Source organism: Melanotaenia boesemani, chromosome 11, assembly GCF_017639745.1.
Source record: "Melanotaenia boesemani isolate fMelBoe1 chromosome 11, fMelBoe1.pri, whole genome shotgun sequence".
NCBI lineage: Eukaryota > Metazoa > Chordata > Actinopteri > Atheriniformes > Melanotaeniidae > Melanotaenia > Melanotaenia boesemani.
In genome coordinates, this window is record NC_055692.1 from 20,560,150 (window position 1) to 20,583,318 (window position 23,169).

The 23,169-nt window shown below is 36.8% G+C and overlaps 2 protein-coding genes across 4 annotated transcripts in view; one reads left to right on the top strand and one right to left on the bottom strand.

Moving 5' to 3' along the window:
• On the bottom strand, nt 1–6,288 carry tmem167a (transmembrane protein 167A). Its single transcript, XM_041999969.1, has 4 exons — nt 6,168–6,288; nt 4,367–4,476; nt 993–1,027; nt 1–897 (listed from the first exon to the last, which is right to left on the bottom strand). Exons 1-4 carry the CDS (start codon nt 6,168–6,170, stop codon nt 827–829), a joined length of 219 nt encoding a protein of 72 aa, XP_041855903.1. The 5' UTR covers nt 6,171–6,288; the 3' UTR covers nt 1–826.
• LOC121649274 (DNA repair protein XRCC4-like) overlaps nt 6,259–23,169 on the top strand; it is a 25,997-nt gene continuing 9,086 nt past the window's right edge. For all 3 annotated transcript variants that reach the window (XM_041999967.1, XM_041999968.1, XM_041999966.1), the window contains exons 1-3: nt 6,259–6,395; nt 11,162–11,322; nt 12,127–12,311. In XM_041999967.1, the coding sequence (XP_041855901.1) occupies nt 11,184–11,322; nt 12,127–12,311 (324 nt within the window). In that variant the 5' untranslated portion in view covers nt 6,259–6,395; nt 11,162–11,183. The remainder of the gene's footprint in view (nt 6,396–11,161; nt 11,323–12,126; nt 12,312–23,169) is intronic.

Here is a 23,169-nt window from a genome sequence, read left to right on the forward strand (position 1 = left end):
GAGTGGCAAAATATTTATTATCAACATGTGGTTTGCTTGTTTGAAGTCATCATTCATACCACTTGTCATAGCACTGCTTTATTACAGCTCAAAACTCTGATTAACAAAAAAAAAATCAAAGAAGTTACATTTGATCAAAAAAAAAAAAAAAAAAAAAAAAAAAAATCAAAGAAGCCTTGAGCCAAATTTCCCAAAAACTTTTATTTTAATAAATAGCTGCAAACTGACTGACTTTAAAACCACCAGTAGCTCTTTCAGAAAAACGCTAAAGGGCTAGTGGACACCTGGAGAGCTGCAACATGTTTTCTGCTGTAGAATTATGTTTAACATCTTTACAAACAACAAACAGGACATCAGTCACTGCATAAATCCTCCAACATTTTGAGCATTTATGAGTTTTTTGTAGAAAGTTTCAGGTTGACAGAAATATGACAAAAAATATCTATATATATTTATAATAATTATTATTTGAAATGATTAACAAACCTGTGAATTATTTGATTCCCAAAACAGCTGACGGTAGAAAAGCACTCCCCCACCCACAGACACGTAGATTGGGAATAAACAATATGCAATAAAAACACAGACATGGAAGGATGTGGAGGGGTTCACACACACTTTGGAGACATAAACTCACCCTTGCCCTCCTACGCATACATATTTAGTTTCTCTGTGGCTACTGTATGTGATGACAGCTTCTAGTTTTTACATTATCTAAGTCACAGCCACTAACGGTGTCTGGTGCTTCCTGAATCATACTGTCCATGCTTCAAATGTCTGTCCATTTCTTCAATTCTCCTGTTTGTGGCTGTCTTTGGATTTTGTGCTACTGCAGAAACAGTATACTAAAAGCCATGAAAACACAGCAGCACGCCACCCACGGACTCTTCCGCTCACCTAGAGAAAAGGACCAAGAAAGTTAAACTATTTTACAACAACTAAATGACAGAGAAAACACGAAAGGTTAAAAAAGGGGACATTAGTAAACTCACCTATTCTGGCACATTTCCAGAAAATCCCTAAAAGCCTACAAAAGAAAAAAAAAAAGAGAAAATGAGAAGCAGGAACAGCTTTTCTACAATCTGTTCCACATTTATGTAAATGTGTTATTTTACTCATCTAATCATAAAAACAAAGAAAAAAAATTATATATGTATACTGTAGAACAAAGTGGCTGTAATCCTCATTTTATTTTTGTCCATATGTGGCCCACATTTAGGTAACTTTCATACGTCGCCCTTAATCAGATGCATATCTGATGCTTTTTAAAGGGATCTCAATCTGAATGATCATGTTGACTTTTATGTCTGAAGTGAGACGAACGTCACATCACGTCTTCAGTACTGTAGGATGTTTACACTGGAGTCTGCGTTTCAACTAAAATGTGAAAATCACCTGCAGTGTGAACACAGCCTATGAATGCATTATAAGAGGTCTGTGACCCCCTTTCAGGAACTGGAAGGCTATCACCACAGAAGGAATACATCCTGTCCAGTGAGGGACAGAAGGACATGAAAATAAATTCAAATGAAAATAGTTTATTACTTCAGGAGGGAAACTGCAATGCTGTACTATTTTTTAGTGAATAAGAATTAATTAGAAGAAGATATTGTGTTGTCCAGAGCGTGATGGCTGCTGACAGGAACGATCTCGAATACTTAACGAAGCCTCACACTGAACTCTCTGATTTTCTTTTTTTTCTTTACAGTGTTTTTTAAAAGGATGTGAAGAATCGTCCATTATTTCCAGCAGAATCTTTCCTGGACAGTCAGCTTCAGATTCTCCAGAGTTATCCTCAGCACAGAGCCAGCCTTCTTAATCAGCTTGTTTTGTCTCTTTAAGACTTGTTATTGTTCCTTTCTCTTTTGTTTTTAACTTTAAATTTCTTGCATTTTATCCATTTAATTTTAGCTTTTTTTGTTTTTATTTCATTCCTTTTATTTCTTTTAAAAGTTTTTAAATGTACTTTTTATTGCTTGTAAAGCAGTTTGAATTGTCTTGTACATGAAATGTGCTGTACAAATAAAAACCTGCCTTGCTTTTCTCTTTGGCTCTGATGCTGGTTCCCCAGTAGATGACTACAAAGCTGATTGCACTTTCTACAACAGACTATTAGAAGATATTCAACATTTGGGTGCAGACATCGAATGATCTTAGCTCCCTTAGAGTAGAGTCTGCTGTTGTTAGTGACTGGTTTGTAGTCATTAAAGTCATTGTTGGTATTTTTTTTTTAAGTACTGGAACAAGGCAAGATGTTTTCCACACCACAGGAACTATTTTCTGACTCAGGCTGGTGTTAAGGTGCTGAAGAATCCAACATAACTGTTCTGAGCAGATTTTCAGAACCCTGGGGCTGACACCATCTGGACCTGCAGCCTTGTTCTGGTTCAGTTTCTCCAGTTCTTTCTTTACCTGATGGCCGGGGACAGACAGACTAGAAGTGGAGGCAGCGGAGGTCTTTGTATATTCATGTGTGGAGTGAGATGAGTCTATTTTAAAGTCCATGACTAAGCTGCAGGGTAACAGTGGAGGTGTGACAGGAAAGCTGTGGACTCATAGAGGGTGTGTGGTCTGTTGGGCTGGAGGCAGGGGGGGGATATTGTTGAATGATGTCCTGAACTGAACCGGTTTAAAAACATTTTCAGCTCATTAACTCTGTCCAGACCTCCATCAGTCTGAGCCCCCTTTAACTTGCAGATGATGATGTTTTTAATTCCTGACCACACATCCCTCACGTTGTTCTGCTGGAGCTGACTTTCTGACTTTTTCTTGTAGTTCTCCTTGCACATCTTAATCTTTGTTTTAAGTTGTTTTTGTATTGTCTTCATTAACTGCTTATCTCCCTCTCTCAAGAATTTATTTTCTTTTTCAGGTGACTGGTTATTCAGGGCTTGTTACTGGGGAAGGACCTCACTATTTTCATTAGGATGATGCCATTCACATATAAGTTGATAAAATCTGTCACTCATTCATGGCATTCGTGTCATCTCTCTGTGGTTTACAGAGGACATTTCAGTCTGTGGCCTCAAAGCACCCTCTCAGAGCATCTTCAGCTTCTTTAGACCATATTTTAATAGTCTGTGTGATGACTGGTTGCTGCTGAACGATGGGCTTGCAGGTGGAAGTGAATAAAACCAAATTATGCATTTGCATATAAAAAATGCCCAATGTCTTATTTTCTCTAGTGGAGAGGCTGAGAAATTGTTGGAATGTTGGTAATGTTGCATAGAGAGAGAGACGTTGTTGAAGTCTCCAGAGATCTCAGTGATGGAGCTGACAACGTCACAAGGTGCGTCTGCAGCAGTACCAGACATGATATAAACTGCTACCAGTATAACACAGGTAAACACTCTGGGTAATTAATATGGACAAAAACCCACGGCTAACAGTTTGATGTCCCTTGTGCAGATCTTTTCCTTTACAGTGACATGCAGCACATTCTAGGGGCATGTTATTATCTCAAGTGGCAGCTGTGGCTAATGTGGCATTACAGGGCCTCACTCTTCAGACTAGTTTGTGTCTGTAAGGGTATTTATGCATCTATAAAGAAAACCTCATCTTTCTAACTAACCCAGATGGTGTCAGTATCCTATTGTTAAATTTCAATATATTGGATCAGACAAACACCAGGATAAATGTCACATTTCCTACAATTTAGTTTTCATGAACAAATGTTTGCCTTTGGAAAACACCCATTTCTCCTGAGTGGGGCTTTCCCTTTCATACAACCGTTATCTGCATATTCTGTGGCACCAAATCAACACAAATAGTGGCTCATCTCTTAGTCAACATATTTTTCAGAGGGAAAACTATTAAATCATCCTTTCTGCCAGAATGTCCCTCCTCTCTCTAATAGCGTGCATGAGTGAGTTATCGTAGTTTGTGTGTTCCTTGGAAGTGCTACATTTATTGGAGAAGTAAATCCTAAAATTTGCTCATCCAAGAATAATCAACTTGTAATGATGGTAATTAGGCTGGTACTTCACTCGGCTCAGTGAGGAGATTATTATTTAAAAATAAGTACCTTTCCACAGTAGTCATTGTGAGTTTTAAAATTATGCTTCCATGTATATAATTTTTTTTTAATCCAATTTAGCAGGATGACCATATAAACTTTACAGAATAACATTTATAAACTTACCAAGATATTTTAATAATTAAATAAAGAGATTAAGAGTACTAAAGCTTTTTAAAAATCATTCAAAGTTCTGGTGGATTGAAATATCTTATGAGTTTAGCAATTAGAAAAATAATTATAGGTATCAAATTTTTCCAAATTCTTATCATTAGGGGAACAACAAATTTGTAACTTAATGACACCTAAAAAGCAGCTTCTTCCCTGATAGGTTGGAGTGTGTGATCATACCCGGTCTTATTCTTGTCCAGAAGGTTGGGAGCCAGCCCTCTGATGTAGGCACAAGTACAGATCAGGAGTAGAATCACTGTTAACAGTGACTGGAAGTTGAAAATGGCCGACTGTAAGATAAAGTTAATGATATGTTTAGCAAACACTATCAGTTCTGCACATCCGCATTGTGAACACTGAATTCGCTGATACAGTACTTGAAGTGAAGCATGTTGTTGAACCAGCTGTTCATGTGTGACACAAATGTAGACTGGTTGTGTGGGCCAGATTATATACATCTGACTGAAGCCTGTCAAAAGTTGAACATTAGGATGCAGAGTAGCCTGACTGGTTGAATAGGCACCCTATGAACACAAGCTGGATGTCTTTGATGCAGCCAGTCAACGTTCAAGTATAACATCAAACTGAAGGACAGAAAGTAAGTGGTTTCCATAAGCTCTTAGAATGTTCCCAAGTTCCTAAATGTGCATACACATCACTTTATAAAAATCATTACTTAAAATGTTCTATAAACATTGAAGAGTTGTTTGGTGAAGATACTGAAAATAATTTCTGAACTGTTCAATTCTTTATGTTTTTACTGTATTAAAAAAAATAATAACTTTTCAGCTTTTCATTACCTTATTTTCTGCTGGTGCTTCTGACAATAAGTCAAACAGTTATCAGATGTGCAAATAAATCAGATCACATCAATCAAATGTGCCTCAACTTACACTGGATTTTCTATTTATAAGCCAACTGCACTCAACATCCCACAAAACATGAGGCTGACAGAGTTCATGGGGAACTCATGTGAAATACTGCTTTAATTGTAATCTTTGAGTTATAGGACACTACTTAAAATCAGATTAAAGGTTTCTCTGTTCATATAAACATGTTAGTATCACATATTCATTTTATCACTAACATCATGATGGAATTGACTTTCAGCATTTTATTTACAAAGTTAATAGAAACAGAAAGCTGGAGCCAGGCCAGCAGAAATAGTATTATAATCATTATGGGTTTATTGACACAATGGATATATTATATTAATAACTCCATAATCTTCAAAAGTGCTAACAGTTCTACATGAATGTAGTCCTACTTTACAACGATCTAACAATGTTTGCTAAATAAAAAAATAATTAAACAAAAACTTTAAAAAAATAAACAATACTATCTATCTATCTATCTATCTTATACAATTCAGACTACAGCCAATATTCTTTTATGGTACGTTTATTTACATATCGAATTAAGAGGAACGAAAATTCGCACGCTTGAATTTAGACCTAGTTCATGTATTGAGGCGGCAATAGTTTTACTCATTTAAGATGGTTTGCAGTAATTTCTCACATCACTGCAAAACCCATTTTACCAACACGCCTCATATAGCAGAATCAGACACCTCTATGCTTGCTATTTAACTATGGTGCAGCTACGTGGCACGCACAAAAAATCATTACGGTCCTCGCACTAATTTGTGAATTAGAACTTCTTTTAAGTCTTAGTTACAAAATTGCTCAAGTTGACATATTACCACAATTGATATGACGACATATATTTAGCATATACTAACATCTGATAACAACAATATAAAAGTATATCGAGATTTGCTAAACTTGTAGCTCGTCTAAGCTAACCAATAGTAGCTTGGTAGATTAGCTTAGCTACTATACATCTACTTCCGACAAAATGCCTGCATCATTTACTGTCACAATATACTGCCGACAAAGGTAATCTGTAGAATTTCACTGTATAATGTACCTAAAACTCTTTGCAAAGAGCAAAAACAACCAGTTGAAGAAAACAAACTTACCATTTTGATAGTACTCACAGCCACATCACACTTCCTGCTCTTTGGCGATACGTAATGTAAAATGGCTTACGTAATGCGCGCCGCTGTAAAACGTGTTTGCTGATTGATTAAAACGAACGAGTTGAAGATTGAAACTAGTACCCTTGACAAGGGGGTAAGCTGTGAAGATTTCAGTTTATTCTAAAACTGCCTCGTTGGGAGCTCGCAGTAATTAACAGAAACTGTGCCGTAAGTTGTTTTCTTTCAAGGAAAATGTACACCATGTACCTTGTCAACATTACAAATGATTTATATTCTTAACATTAGTGAAACCCATTGCAAAATTAAGAAAGTCCAGATAGAGGACATAAGCAAGTTCAGCGCTTTGCAGTCTGACAGTATACACTGTACAGCATTAGCATACTTTGCTAAGTCAATGGTGCGCTGATACATTTTGTTAGACAGAACCCGGAAGTAGTTGATATAATAATTTCCAATAATTCCGCTCTGCTGTATAATAAAATATGCAAAACGGGATAAAAGACTAGTGATGATCTAAAAGATAAAAAAGACAATTAAAAGAAATTATCGTTCATCATAAAATTCACATTACCTTACAAAATGTTTAGCGCTTCGATGGATGTAGCTTCATTGCCATTACATTTAATATAAATGATTATTTTTGCGAGATTTTTTAATAGATCCTAACATTTCTCTGGTACTGAAATGGGGTTTATTTGTATTTTTAAATGGTTTACATTTAGTAATAAAGCAATATTAAAAGAATATCCATGAGATTTCATTCTTAGACAAATTTGACTGTTCTATTGTGTCGTAATGACGTCAAAGAGACATTTTTGCGGTTCACTTTTCTCTCAGTTTTCACAATGAAGTCCCCTCCCTCCAAACAGCCACACAGCATCTTGATTGCATTTAAACCATGTTTGTAAATCCCCTCGACCCTTCCTTCCCAGGCACTCCTAGAGAGGCCTTCATGTAAGAGAATATCTGTCAGAGACTAAACCACACATAAATAACCTTTTATATATTTCACTGCTAGAATGCAAGTGTAAACAAGCTCACATTCCTCATAATATGATTCAGTCTTATAGTTTACACTGCACTGACCACTTTAGGCTCCAGTGCTGCAGTCAAGTCAAGATATGAGTTTCAGTGTGCAGCCTTTTTATAAAAAAAAACAAACCTTTCTATAAAATTTGTAATACAGTGCAATTTGATTTCAGGAGCACTTCAAGCCCTTCAAAGATGCTCTCTCTAATCGGATGATTGCTAGGAATGTCAGACATCATTGGTCAAATGCTTTCTTTACTGATCTCTGCCTTAATTATTAGCCTTAATCAGCCATAACAATTTCCCTCTGGAATAAATAAAGTATTTTTCATTAATTCATTCATTAATCAGTGCCCTTTGCACTCTGCAATGCATTATGAGAATAAAATATTAGGCAGGTTACACAACAGGTGTGTCATACATTTCATTGTTCTAGGGAGTTTATATTGGAGAGCAATCATAATCAGATGATAACAGATGATTACCAGGTTTTATTCATATCGGTATATATTTTGTGAATATTGTGAAAATTTCCTGAAATTTTCCTGCAGCTGAATATCAGTGATGATGATTCTGTATGACTTTAATGCAGAGCGGATGTTAAGTGTGACTGCTGTTCAGCTGTTTTCTGTTTGTTCCAGTCAGTTACAGAAAACTCCAAACCACCATTACAGTAGTCTGATTCTAAAAATGTGTTGACTAAAATAATATTTACCAGCTCAGTTCAACAGGATTTTAATTAGACCAATTTACAAGACTGTATTGCAAACCATCTTTTAACAATGATCTAGTCATGGTGACTTTGAAAGAACCATGCTACAGCAGGTTTGTTGTGTGTTTCCCTTTACACCTATTGGAGCACCAGCAGTTAAGATCTCACCATGTATTCGGCAGTGTTGGTTTATCTGTCTGTCTGTTAGCAACATAACTCATTGGAGGTCTGTGCTCCCCTGTGTGCTTCTCTTTCTTTTCAGTGATGTTGTAGTTATTTGGAATTCTGGTTTTATTTTGGAACCTATTGCTATGTTTCAGAATGAATTTTAATAAAAATGCATGATTTAGTAAAATGACATAATTTACAGTTTATGTTCAAAGCTTTTAATTACCTATTTCCTGTTAATATTTAAAACCTTTTTTCTCATAGAGACCAGCCATACAGTTAGAGAGGATTTGGCAACTTTATAGTTAGCAAGAACCATCAGGAGAAGTTTTACTTGGTCTATACGTGGTGTTAAGTTGTGGAATAGCCTAGGAGTCAAACTAAAGCAATGTCAAAGCATTTACCGTCTCAAATCCCTTTATAAACGGAATGTGTGGTCACAATACAGAGATACTGAAGTTTAATCGTATTTATGTTGTATGGGTAGTCAGATTAGATGTTACTAACCGTTGTGGTATTCCGTTTACCATTGTTGGTATTTGAAATCATTGTTACCTGTGGTAATGTCAGTGTATAAATACAAGTAAGTATATGTGTGGTTTAATGCGTGTTTAGTGCATATGTAACACTGTTTGTTGATGAGGCTTTTCTGAGATTAAAAAAAAGGAAGCAGCTCTTTGGTTTTTGTGAATGTATTATTTTCTTTTACAAATTGGGGTGGAGTTCAAGAGGTTTTACTTCTCCCCACTCTTTTTTGAGCATCAGTGTATAATTTTTTATTTTGTTTAGCCCCGATTTCAGTCAATTTTGGACCTAACTGTACAGCTAGTGTTCTGGTTGTTTTGCTCTTGGTACAGTCCAATTAAGAATCAGATGTCTTGCATCTTTTGTAAATGTTCTCTGCAAATAGGCATGACGTGATGTAAAATAGACAACCTGAAAATATGTGCTGCAGGTCTTAGGCTATTATACAATTTTTGGCAGTGTTTCAGTAAACCAAGTAAGACAGGAAATACCTGCAAAAATTAATAAAATGAAAGGTTGTAATAAGAGAAAGTGAGAGAGGGAAAGTTTAGCGAAACAACTGTGAAAGGAATGACTTAATTTCTGGGTCTGTTAAGGAAACAGCTAATTGTCTTGACTTTATATACTCATATTAACTCCTCATCAAAGTCATAAAATAGATCATTTTCATTTAATTCAGATAAAAAAAAAAATTGCAAGGGTTTTTTAAGGTAAGACAAGTATCAATAAACTTTAGAAGGCTTTAGACATACATACATCTACATTAATAATTGAGTTCAGTTTACATGAAAGTTAACAGTTTAGTACAATATGGGGCAATACAGTAGTAATGACAATGAAAAGGCTGAGCAAAAAAATGACAGAAGTATGAAAAAAGACGTGTCAAAGCTGTAGGAGAGCTTTGGTTGATGATTTAAGCATTCCAAGGACTGTCTGTGGGTCGAGTAAGTGAGCAGTTGCTGACAGTAAGACTTCAGAATTGGCTTTGATGGCTTTGCGTGGCTTTCCGTTCCTGACAGACAGTGCTGTTTATTTAATTGAAGTGCCCTTCTGTCATTACGACAGGGTCATCGTCCCTGCACAACAGATGTTACAGTAACTAATGAGTAGCTGGGTTCACTTTATGAGGTTAAAGTTGATGCCTTTAACTACATCATTCGTCCAACCGCACCCTATCTTGAAGCACAAAGGGTCAACTTTAATCTGTTGCATGTTTTTTTGTACATGTGTATGAGGGAAGTGTGGTGTGTGTGGAAAAAACGTGGGTATTTTTGTGTCAGATCTCGCCTGTGTGTCTAATTTTGAATAACCTTGACCCTCTCTTACTCTATATGACCGAGAAAACAGAAAGAAAAAAAAAACACGCCATATTTTAACTTACAGCGCTCATTTTCATGTTTTTCAAACCTGTCCAGTTTGGCTAACATCTAATTTAGCTGTCTTTTTTCCTCCATCGCAACACACTTTGCCCTGTATTTAAGCAGGGAAGCTGTCCAAGTCACCTCTCACTTCTTGTGGAAGCAGTAATCACATGTTCTGCTCTGGCCATCCATAATCAAGTAAAAGTTTTTGAAGCAATTTATGAAGAAGAACAACATGTTGCTGGTAAACTAAATTGACTTTTCAGTAATCAATGATATTGCTACCCTATGATAAAATAAAATAAATAAATAAAATTAGTTGAAAAATAAGTTTTTTTCTGTGGTAATTAGTCTTTACTGTTGTAATGAGTCAGTGCAGACATTAGCCAAAAAACAATTATGGTGAGAATATTCATCTCTGTGGTATAGGCTATTAGTGACTCAGCCTCACAGCATGAAGTGTTGGTTGGTGGATGGATCTCATGGATTTTGCTTAGCTGCAACAGGCTGGCATGGCTATGAAAAAGAAAACCATTAACACTATATTTCTCCTAAACTATTTGAATATGGGATGAGAAAAACTTAATACAACACTGAAATTATAGTTAATTTGATCATCTACAGTCTTAATAGTTACTGTATGTTTATAGTTGTCATAGATCTTTGTAAGTCAAGTTCAGAAAGCTAAATAAGGTTAAACACGTTCTTATTTAGATATGTCCAGATCCGAGAAATATATTTATTGCGTATATATAAATAAATGAAAACACTGAAAAAAAAAGCCTGACTACTACTTGGGCTTTTCGGTAATATTCCTGTGTTTATCTTTAACAGCGTGTAATTACCTTGCGGGGGGTAAGCAGCACACACTCCCCCACAAAAACTTGCCAAAACTTGTTAATCTCCGTGTGGTCCTACTGACTCAGAGACCCCGCTGAAGGCACACATGGGAGCTTATTTATTTATTTATTAACCAAATCCAAATGAAGAACATTGATTCAACAGGAAGATTAATACAATGTTATGACATCAAACTTTCATAGAGGTCCCAGTACCTGATGCTAAGAGAAGGCCAATGGGAGAAGCTGAACACACTGCTGGGGGTCTTTTAGCTGGAAACCATTTTTATGTTGACATCTTTCATTTTTTTCTGAATAACTGTTTTTAATTTTCTGCAGGCGGAAAGGCCATATAAGAGACATGAGCAGTATAGTTCGTCAGATTGCTCTAAGCACCAATACCAGCACCCCATACTTTCTGCGAGTGGACTGGGCCCTAGATCTAGGCGCTGGCTTCACAATCGCTCTCACTGATGGCAGCTCAGCATGGATTGGAGAAGGTAAGGATTTCAGATGTGGAAAGAGTAGTCAGATCATTCACAAATCATTCTGAAGATGTATTAATAATAAATCCATAATTTTAGGTCTTAGTGTCATGTAGAGATTTGGATCTTTTCACTGCTGGCTAGACCGGGTTGTCACCAGGTGTGCCATTCATCAGGGTGCCGAAAACCTGGAGGCACCTGGCTGACCCCATCTCATAATGTAGTAACTGTTCTGGTCCTTTAACTAGTGGGACAGCAGTGACCTTGTTTCATCATTCCATTTCACCCATATGCTGCAGCTTACAGGTGTATAAAGTAGATTAAAATCTACAAAGCTTGTCTTTGTATGCTCAAGTCAATGCTGTATGTGTGTTTGTGTGTGTGTGTCTGCAGCTACATATGTACATGGCTGTATTTTCTGGTAGGACACCTGGAACAAAACTACTTCATAGTTTTCTTGCTGTCCATCTGCAGAGTTGACAGGTAGAGATGAGGTTGTGACAGCTATGTGTGGGCTTCTGGGTTGTCAATGTTTTGGTGTTTGATGTGTTAATTGGGACCTTCAAGCCCACATGGGCAGCTGTGCAACAGCTGATGACATTCCCATTGGTTTCTCTGAGCGCTTCCTTTCAAATCTGCTTTCACATGCACTTGCGTGTTACTACATAATTAATGTTTATGGTTTTGTACTACAATCTTCCATCAACTCTTTGTCTTCTGTTCAGTTTCTCTCAGCTGCACAGCTTTGAAATCATGCAAAAATGAGAAAAATGCCTTTAAAAGAAATCCACTGTTACATCAATGGCCTTATTTTGTCAGTTTCAGAGGACGAGGTGACAAAGGAAGCCAGTGACATGGGAGTTACAAGGGAGAGATATGTTGAGGATCTTCTTCAAGCTCTAACTAAATGTGAAGAGGGAAGAGATGACAAAGAAGAGTTTTCGTTCCACCTCTCTCCAGATCACCACCACCTCTCATATCAAAAGATCTGTAAAGACATTTTGGTGAGATGTTTGTTTTTATATTATTTACCACCTCAAACCTTCTCCATGACCAGCATTCAGACTATGGGGAGGATAATCCTTAATATAACTGGCATTCATGAAATGTATAATAAATATTAAGTTATGGATTATTATGGGTAAGGCTGTTGTAAGTGTATTACCCATTTATAGTGCATAGTGTCATATGGTTCTGGTCCCCTGTTAAAAAAAAAAACAACAAAAAACAAAAAGATGATATGGCAAAAGTTAAATGCTGAGTTTAAGGCGAAGAAACAGCAGTCAGGTCAAAGGGTGCTGTAGGCCAGCTTGGTGCTAAAAGTGGCTCCATCACTTTCCAGGCTGGACTTGATCTATAGTTCTGAAACTGGAGTCAGGCTGTAATGCTGTGTGATAAGAGCTGGAACTGGTTTAAAGCATTTAAAATTATTGGTGTATTTGTGTTAGTACCTCACATTTTTATCACATGATAACTTTTTCCTTCTTGTTGTCATTGTTCCCTAAGGACAAATGCCTGTAATGACTAGGGATGGCTCGATACCACTTTTTCACATCCGATACCGATACCGATACTGCAGCTTTGAGGATCGGCCGATACCGATCCGATTCTTTTTGTCACTCTAAACGCTGTTTACAATATGTCGTGGATGTAATTCGTTTGATACTGACATCTAAAAAACACCTAATTCACTGTACAACAACTATTCTGGTCCCCTAGAGAAAGAAAGAAAATATGTGACAACTGAAGTCATGTGCAACTGCTGTGGCTTTATTAAAACTTATAAGCTCACATCTGATATAGCAGCATTTGTAAACACAACAGACCTAGCTGCCCCATTCAAATGTTTGAAGTAAAAGTGCAACTTAGTGCAAATATTTAAATTGAATAAAATAAGCCCAGTCAAAAGAAAAATCACCTTATGCATCAATGACATTGTAAACCTGTAGTGTTTCCTGCAATGATGGTTGTCGCGGTTCGCTTTTCTTTGCACTCGCATGTAAAAACTCTGCGTACTACTTTCCATGATGCTTCTTCAGGTGCTTTATTAAGTTCGTTGTGTTAAAATGTCCGACTGTGCTTCCACCCCTTGAGACACTAGTTTTACAAATGTTACATTCGGCTGTTTTACTTTTCTCCTCCGTTAACACAAAGTAACTCCACACAGCAGACATGACGACAGATCTGCTGGCTTCTGCTGCTCACGTGAGGAAAACAGGCACATGGCAACCATGGTAACGGGCAGCTCCCCTTTGTTACGGCAGGTCGCGCAAAGTCAAGTTAAGATGTATGACTTTTTTCCCCCCCAAAGATAGTTTGGGCTTATGGATCGGATCGGACGGGTTCTAATAAAAAAATCCGATGCCCGATCCAGTCATTTTGACCTGGATCGGACCCGATACCGATCCAGTGGATCGGATCGGACCATCCCTAGTAATGACACAAGGAAAATAGAAAGGACGTTTTTTTTTTTTTACAGCGGGGGCTGTTTAAAAGATAAGGTTTATAGTCCCCCCACTTGACTTCCCTTAGGCCACTGTGGAAAAAGACACAGATAGGACTCACTGAATCTGTTACTCCCCATTCAAGTAACACAGTGAGGCTCAAAAAAGTAAAAGGAAAAAAAAAAGTTTAGTTGACTTGGATCTTATGTTAAATATTTACAACAGTGACTCACAAACACAGAAAATGTTCAGAGCCATGGGTTAAACAAGACTGTGAGGCTGTTTGGAGACAGTTCACAATGAGTGGCACATTTGATAAAGGACAGGTCATGTTTCTTTCAATGGATTTTGATGTTATTCTTCCAAACTGTGAGAGGCTGCTGTTGCCTTCAGGGAGCAGGTCACTTGGGGTCCTGGGATGCTGTGCTAACAGAGCTATCCAGAGAAAGAAGGCCAGGAGGTTAGGAACACTGTAGAGACCATAAAGTCCTGATTTATGGACAGAGCTGTCTGCATGTTACAATCTTAAACAGTTGATTAGACTTTATTTTCTTTCTTCAACTCACCTTGACATTCTTTGGTCTATGAGGTACTGTATAGACGTATGCCTTTGTACAGATAAACTGTTGGTTAAACAATAGTATTTGCTTAGAAAAGTTCCTAAAACATGTAATATGCTACACACATGGTTACACAATCCACTGCAGGATAGAGCGCGATTTTAGACCAGGGCTTGAAGGTCTGAGCCAAAAACCTCTTAGCATTCCAGTTGTAGATTTACTGGCCCATTAGTATTTCCCTAAAACCCACAAACAACATACAGCATCATTGTGATTGTCACCTAACCTGCTCTGAAGCAGTCCCAATGTGGGCCTGGTTAGGCACAAAATTATTAAACCATACAAGATGGAAACAGTGAATAATTGCATGTACATGCAGCACCAATTTGGGCGGAAAAAGAAAAACTCTGTCAATATGAAACTAAAGTCTGCATAAAACACAAACAAAATATAAAATAAAAAATATATTAATGTAATGTCAAAGATCATGACACATGCATGTTATCAGTGATAGTAGAGCCATTTAAAACCTGATTTTTTTAAGGTAAATATGAACATGTCCAGTAATAAATCTACCGCTTAGCCAAAAGGAAGATGAACTGCAGAGTAAAATTCAACACAAATATCATAACAGACATTTTAGAATCTTAAATCTCTACAACTAAATGCAGCTAAAGACAAAGGCATACAGTTAACTTGCTGAGAAATCCATCAATGTCTAAAATTAATCAAATCAAACTTTATTCACAAAGCACTTTTCACACAAAAGCAGCGCAAAGTGCTTCACATGATGAAAAAATTCTGAATACATTTATATAAAAGCACAGACCTTCACACACTCAAGTATAAAGCATCTAAGTACAAGAACATACACCTGATCATCCTCTTTCACACACATCATCACACACACCCCCACAGCACACAAAGCCCACCACTCCCCCCACCCTTCTCTACACAAACATGAACTCCGGTTTCTAGTTTCTGTCTCTTTAACTGAAACATCAATATAAAAACATGACTGGAGATAAACATCTGAGAATAAACATCTGGCTTAATGCTGCTGTGAGGAAACAATATCTTAGGGATCCGTCCACACCAGGAGCCACCTCACCAATGACCACAGAGGGCATTACCAGACCACCCAGATCAGGGCAGGCCGGAGCCCACACCCCAGGCATGGCTGCAGTGCTGGACCCCACCATCCCCCTCAACCAGGGTGTTCCCCACAACAACACCACAGACTGAGCAGGCGTAGCCCCTGATGTAGAGGAACCCCTATGAGGAAAATACTGGAGTTCAAAAGTAAAAACAAGATAGACATAAACCTAAGAACAATAGGAACAATGAAGAACAATAAAAGTATATATTAAGAATAAATAAGTACACAAATAAGTACATAATTAAAAAAGTAAATGATAAAAATATTAAATAATTAATAAATAGATAAAATAGACTAAATCAAACAAACAAAATATATATATAAATAAAATAAAATTCAGCTGTAAGCTAAGCTAAAAGAAAGGTCTTCAGCCTCTTTTTAAAAATATAAACAGCCTCTGCAGCCCTGAGTTTGTCTAACAGGTTGTTCCACAGACGAGGACCCTAATAGTGGAGCAAAGTCTTGTCAAAAATCTCAGGACCTCAGGGTCTGTGAGGGCTCAAAAATAAAAATCGGGTCAGTTAAATAAGAAGACCCAAGACCATTAAGACATTTATAAACAAGTAAATAAACATCAAAATCAGTCCTGAAACACACTGTGGTAACACTGATTTTAAAACTGGAGTAATGTGTTCCCGCTACTACAAATTGCAGTGCTAATTGCAGCTTAGACTTCTAACTTCAGATACAAACTTTTAGTTGAACAATTTAGCTGTTTTGCTAGCAAAATGAAATAGTGGAATTATAAATTACCAAACAAACAATAAAAAACAATACAAAAAGCACACTGGCTAAATGTGAACCTGGGTTAGTGTTAGTCTTTGCTTGTCATTGCTTAGTAGAGCTTCCTAGAACAGGAGCTTCAAACTCAAGTACACACTGGACCAAAATTAAAAAAAAATAAATAAAAAAAAGAATCAGCTTTAGAGCCAGATGGGTTCAGTGTTTATTGAAAAATGGGTACAAAAGGACCTCATTGCAGGCTTCAAGCCCAGATCTAACACAGCCTATATGAATCATTTCCTATAAAATAACAATCAGTAAATAAATGAAAGGTCTGTGGAATTTGTTTTATTCTGACTTTAGTTACAGCTTTCCACTGTAATTTCTAATGAAATTTTTCCTGCTACAATGTGGAGCTAATGCAGCTCATTAGATCGTTTTTGTCTATGGACAATGCTAAACACTAAATCCAATGACAAGAATATTGAAAGAGCCTGATCATCCCATTAAATCCCAATTTAACACTCCAACTAATATTTTTGTACAGTCAAATTCAAATGATCATATATCCGGTTTTACTCAGTTTATCAATGTCAAACAAAAACTGAGAGTTTAATAACACCACTTTGTAATGAAATAAACAGTAGCACTCTATGGGACCTATTTTTATTTATTTATTTTTGTTACAATGCTTTGAAAACATTGTATAATCTGATAGACTTATGTGGGTTAACTCCTGAAGAGAAAACTTTCAAGGCTTTGACACACAGTGGGAAGTTTGTTAGCTTGCCTGCATCATCTTCCTCCTGTATCTTTAGGTGCTCAGTTTACATCAGGGTGTCTTTGATTAACGTGCCGGCGCAGTGCTTTGTGGGACTCGTAGTACTACTGATGCGTGCAGGCAGGGCAGCTTAGCGGTGACGTGCCTCGCAGAATGACCCACATCCACGATTCTTTCTTTATTATTATGCAGTTTAAAAACGTCTGTGCTGGACTTTTCCAGCATTGTCCAATAGTTTCTCGGCATGAGAAATACTACGTGCAGCGTGTCAAGCCCAATGCATGAGAGTTGAGAGCCCTGCATTCACTTGCCAGCTTTTGACCCAACAGTATGCTGGTGGCTATCATCACCAACTATGTCACCAGACAATTTTAAAGTGTTTTGTGATGGATCTACTGACTCTTTGGACAACTCGGTGTTTCTTTATGTAGAAAAGAATTGAGATATAAAATGTCATAAAATTAAATGAAATGAAATCCAACCACTTGTCAAGGATATCTTTGGTAGTGTTTTGCAGTTTCTTGAAAGAAAAAATACATATTAGATTTTAATTAGTTGTTTTGGTCTGAATAAACTAGGTTTCGTAGTGTTATAGTGTAAGATATATTATGCATGGCCACATAGCACAGACAAGGGTGTCGCTAACCTGAAACAAATCAAGGTCGACAGTCCATCGCAAATTGATCATTATTTTGTTGTTAAATTACTATATTTGAATTAACAGTGAAGTGGAATTGATACCAACTAGGGCACGCTCTGCTGCAGCATTAGTTAATCAACACTGATTTATTTGGCCAGTATAATATTAGTTTTTACAGCATTATATTATATATAGTATATATATATATATATATATATATATATATATATTGATAATAATTTCCAGTTAAACAATAATACCTTTGTTCCTACAACAATGTTGTGCTTTTTATGATTTTCTCTGATTAAATACGCACTTCATATTCTTACTGTATAAAAGATTTAGACTTAGGAGATATCAACTTTATACATTAGCATACTTAAACTTTCTGCTCGGAATTAAAAACGATCACTAGTACAAAAAATTAGCATCATAAAGTGGAGCAACTGGACCACACAAAGTAATTACCAGTGTAACTTAAATTTGTGCACAGATGTTAGTATTTTGAAGAAATATATCATTTGTGCTCCACAATAATATTCAGTGTGCAGGAAATGCAACGAGGACAATCTCATATTCTGCGTGGGATTTGCATTATGTGCAAAGTATCCATCACTTGGGTCTAACACCTGCTTCCTTTCTTTCTTTTTTTTCATTCTTTTTTTTTTTTTTTTTACATGTCCAGGACTAAAAAGTGGAACACGTTTTCCCAGCCAGATAATTTGAGGGTGCTGAAATTTGGCAAGTTTCCTTTGGGAGTAGAAGAAAAGAGGTTAGAGACAAAACAGGTGGTAAACTTAACCTGACATTAATGTTTTATGAATGTGACCCCAGTAGTTGTAATGATTAATGTAATTGGGTACTTGCTGTTAGATTACTACTAAACAGGTGTTTTTCATGAGCAAGTCCAACATTATCTTCTCCTTAATGTCTGCTTAAGTATCAATCTGTCATTGACAGAAAAAAGGGAATATGTTGGCTTACTTTGCTGTACTGACTGCTTTCTGCATTTTGTTTAATTCAAAGGGCTTATCAGATCTTATTTTGGGGGGATTTTTGACCCATTCCTTCTACAAAAGACATCCCCATCTGTTAATTCCTTTAACTCTTTTTTATGCATTGCTCTTCTGAGGTCTTTAGATGTTCTAGATCAGTTCGTCTTCTATTAATTATTAATAACTATAAAAATGTAAACCAGGAACCCAAACTTTTAGATGTCCTATTTAAGAATACAATTAAAGTGAGTATGCCCCCATGTAATCTCACTTATATAAAAAGCAAATAAAAATATTTTCACTTTTCAATAATTTCAATATGCTGTACCTAAATCAGGGGGGCCCAAGTTCGGTCCTCGAGATCTACCATCCTGCAACTTTTAGATGCAACCCTTCTCCAACACGCTTGAATCAGATGTCATCTGCATGTCATTCAGCTCTGCAGAGGCCTCGTAACGAGCCAGTCATTTGATTCAGGTGTGTTGGAGAAGGGTTGCATCTAAAAGTTGCAGGATGGTAGATCTCAAGGACCGGACTTGGGCACCCCTGACTTAAAGAATGGAATGAGTATTTACTATTACAAGCAATCAAAAACAAATACTGGCCACAAAGTACAAACTTACTGTAAGAGAGGTGATTGCACCTGCAAGTTTGAATGTATGTTGAGCATGTACAGTAGTCCAATTAAAAGGCCTAATTAAGATGTAACCATAGCTGCACATTAAGATGTGCTTACTCTGCAAATAAACATCTGAACATATGAAATCTGTTTAGAAATGTACATGCACAGCAACTTGAATATAGCTCAGTGTTTTTTGTTATATAAGTGCTATAAAGAGCTGCTATTACTGCAAACATCTTTACATCTAAGTGATGAGAGGAAAGCCTACGAGTAATGATGAAAACACACCTAAAAAGGAACCATAAAAAAAAAAAAAAACGTAATGCGTTAACTTTTATTATTTCTTTTTCCATTTTCAACATTTAGAAAATGATTGTGCTGGCATATTCAGGTTGTGTGTATAAACACACACAACTACACATGGTGTAATTTCCCACTTCATTTGAAATGATTTAATGAGAATAACGGAACATGGACTACTGCAGAGAAATTTGTTGATGGCGTCATGTTGCACAGCTTGAGTCCCTAGTGTTCTCATTTCTCTATGACAACATAAAACATAGGATAATCAGTGTCACATTCATCCAGATAATCTCCTCCAGAATCCTGCAGCTACGCTCACCACAACTGTTCGGATTGATCTACATCCAGCCTGGTTGAAAATAAGAACTAAAGCAAAGAGTGAAACGGTTTTAAAATGTTGTTATTGGCCAGAAAATGCTCACTAGGATTCATAGGTGGTAATGTACATGTTCAAATCCTTAACAATAGCCTTAATGCTTGGATGGTGGTTTTTAAGTAAAAAAAAAGACATTGTCAGCTCTCCCCCAGATACTAAAAGCAAAAACAGAACTGTTCGCTTTTAGATTTTGCAGTTGTATTTAAGTGTCTGGGACATTGTGGTGCAACAGAAAGCCAAGCTGACCTCACTGAAGAGTCTTCTAACAACACAGCTCTCCTGCTGTCATCAACAGGTTCCACATCAAAGTAGCCTGTCAGAGTGGTAGTTTATCTATGTTTATAAAATTGTAATGAGAGAATGTTTCTTTCTTCACCACAAATATCTATGAAACCTCTGATACCTCATTGACAATGACATTTTTGATGTGTCACCCACTCTTTGTTTTTAAGTTTGTTCTGCACTGCAGCTTGCTTGTCGCTTATGTGAGAGTCTGTTATCTGGAATAGGCTCACTCTATCTTCCTGCTCTCTATCTGGCCTCACGCCTCTTCACAGCCGATGAGGGAAGTTATGGGACAAGCTGAAGTCAACTTCTTTGCCCACGTTTCCCATACTGAGTGCCAGTGTCCACCCTTAAACACAGTGTCTTTGTCATCCACACAGTCCTCACCCACTCACTTCCTTTTTTCTTTGGACACAAATGTTATTTTGAGACGGAGAATAAAAAAATAAAATAAGCAGGTTGGTCACTGACACTGCACTTTCATTATGTTTTGGATCAGATTTCATTGTCCTCCAGTTACATTTCAGTGTAAAAATTTTACTTCCGCTCATACTTCGTGTTAGTAAATCACCTAAATGAAGATTTCTGAAATGTTAATTATTTTAATTATGTTGAATCCTGAGTAAAGAGGGAGTATTAAGCTGTGATTCTTTGGACTAAATGTTGATTTGAGTCAGCAATGTGTTGGATGATGTGATAACAAAAGCTTTGTGTTCTCTGGGCCCACAGCATGTTGGGGTATTACTTTCAGTGGGACGGTTGTCCTGCACACCTACATCAACATTTGACCTAATGGTCTGGCTGGCTGTCTTAAGACATACAAACAAACAACTAGACCACACATACTGAATCACATTGTTATGTTGGATCAGTTTTGTTAGAAAAAGAGAATTTATTTTCACACATTTGGCTAAATCCAGGTGGATTATTAGGATGTTGTAAACAGTACAACTTTCAGGGTATAAAAAGTCTTTCTTTGCTTTTACTTCACTTTTACGCATAATAATATTTCAAAAACTTACAAAACTTTTAGAAATAAAAGCCATGTTTTATTCATTAGACATAAATGAAAAAAGTGGTTGCTTTTAGGCTTGTTTAAGAAAAATTGCACATGGCTGATGTGACATGTTACATGTGACATAAATTCAATTATTAAGTGCGCTACCTCTATAAGATGGGAAATATGAAATGATATGAAAATATATCACCCATACTTTTCATACAAGTCAAAAGAGGCTCAATCCCTCAAATAATTTATTCAAGATTAATTGTTTATCATGCAAGGTTTATTGGGGCAACTTTTAGTGGCATCATCTTTGTTTCTATATTCATCTTATGAAGTAAATATTGATAAATTCTGTTAGAAGATGAAATGGTTGCTATTAACAATGTCCTGACTTTATTGTTATTTCAGTTGGGGAGAAAAATGTGGCAGTGGGTTGTTCTCCACAGACAAACAGTCTGACCTCCCACGCCTTGGCAGAGGTTGGCAACAGCATGCCGGGTGACCTTTAACTTTATCTTTGTTTCTCAGGAAAGAAGATGAAGCTCAAAAAAAGAAATGCTGGATTGACTCCTTTTCTCCTTTTTCACTTTAAACATCCATCACTACATTTAATTGGAAATCAGCATGCTGCTCGGCTACATTTTCAGATTTATAGCTTGTTTGGTGTAATTCTTCCTCTTTCCTTGCAGTAAAGGTAAACTTTTGGTGATGTGGAATTTATGTGTTTACTGCAATAGGCCTCCGCAAAAATCTGAAAGTAAAGACAGTGAAACATGCAACCTTTGGTATTTAAAAACAACGGGAGCAGAATAAATAAACAACAGCTGAGTTTGAACTACAATGTTAATTAAGTAAATAAAGGTTGTGCACCCAGCAGTTTAGATGTCTGTTTTCTGATGTCTTTAACTGGTCGTGTGCTGGTTAGGAAGATTTATGTTCTTCAACGGTGTCAGTAGGTAAAGCAAAGTTTTACAAAGTCCTAGTTATTATTATGGATTGAGAGTTGTACTGTAAATGTAGGGCATTACACTATTCTTTGAAGTGTGGAAATATCAGTGTGCGCAGCATGTCAGAGAGTTCAAAGCCTTACCAATATCCATTCTCACGTGGCTGATTTATTATCATATGACCTTCCTCAGGTGGAGTCTACAGCGAAAATTTAGGTATAGAGTGCAAGAAGAGGAGGATGGGATTTAAATAGAAGATGGAAAGGAGGTTTGAGGAAAGATCAAAGCCTTTACAATTTTCTCTTTTCACAAATTGTGCAGCCCTGCACACGTGCAAACGTGGTAATACGCAGTCTACTGTAGTGTACAAACTGGTATATCTTGGCAATAGACATGCTCACTTAAACTCTACTGAAAATTGCAATCATGACCAGGATAAACATCATCCATCATTTCTAATTACACTAATTTCACTGTTTCGGATTAATGCTGAACCCTACTAGCACAACCACAGAAGTGCAACTAAATCAACTTGTTGATAAATCGGTAAGCTCAGAGTCACACAGACTCCTCCATGAGAGAAGCTCAAACCAACCAGCTGTTGCTCTAGATTTTAGAGTTCTTGGGAACATCTTCCTCCTTAGATATTGGGTGGTCTCCTTTGTCCTGATCCCATTACATTTTGTTTGGGATTGGTCCACACATTGGAAATAAAGGCATGCAAAAGAAAAAAACAAGAGCTTGGATGTTGGAGAACACATTATGAACAAAGTAGTAAAGTTAAAAGGCACAGGCATGCGGTGCATTGTACAATCGTAGTTTTTTCTAGCACATAGCTAGAAAATCACAAAGCAGCATTTTTCTGAGATCATGAACACTCAGAATGATCAACAGAAGCAAGAGTAGCCCACACTTGGACTGTTCCCCATATATTTGTTTAGATTGCCCTCAAGTGACTGCAACAAAGTTATAACAAATAAACAAATGTTGGCAAAGCTGTGTGCCGCACCACTGCAGGTCA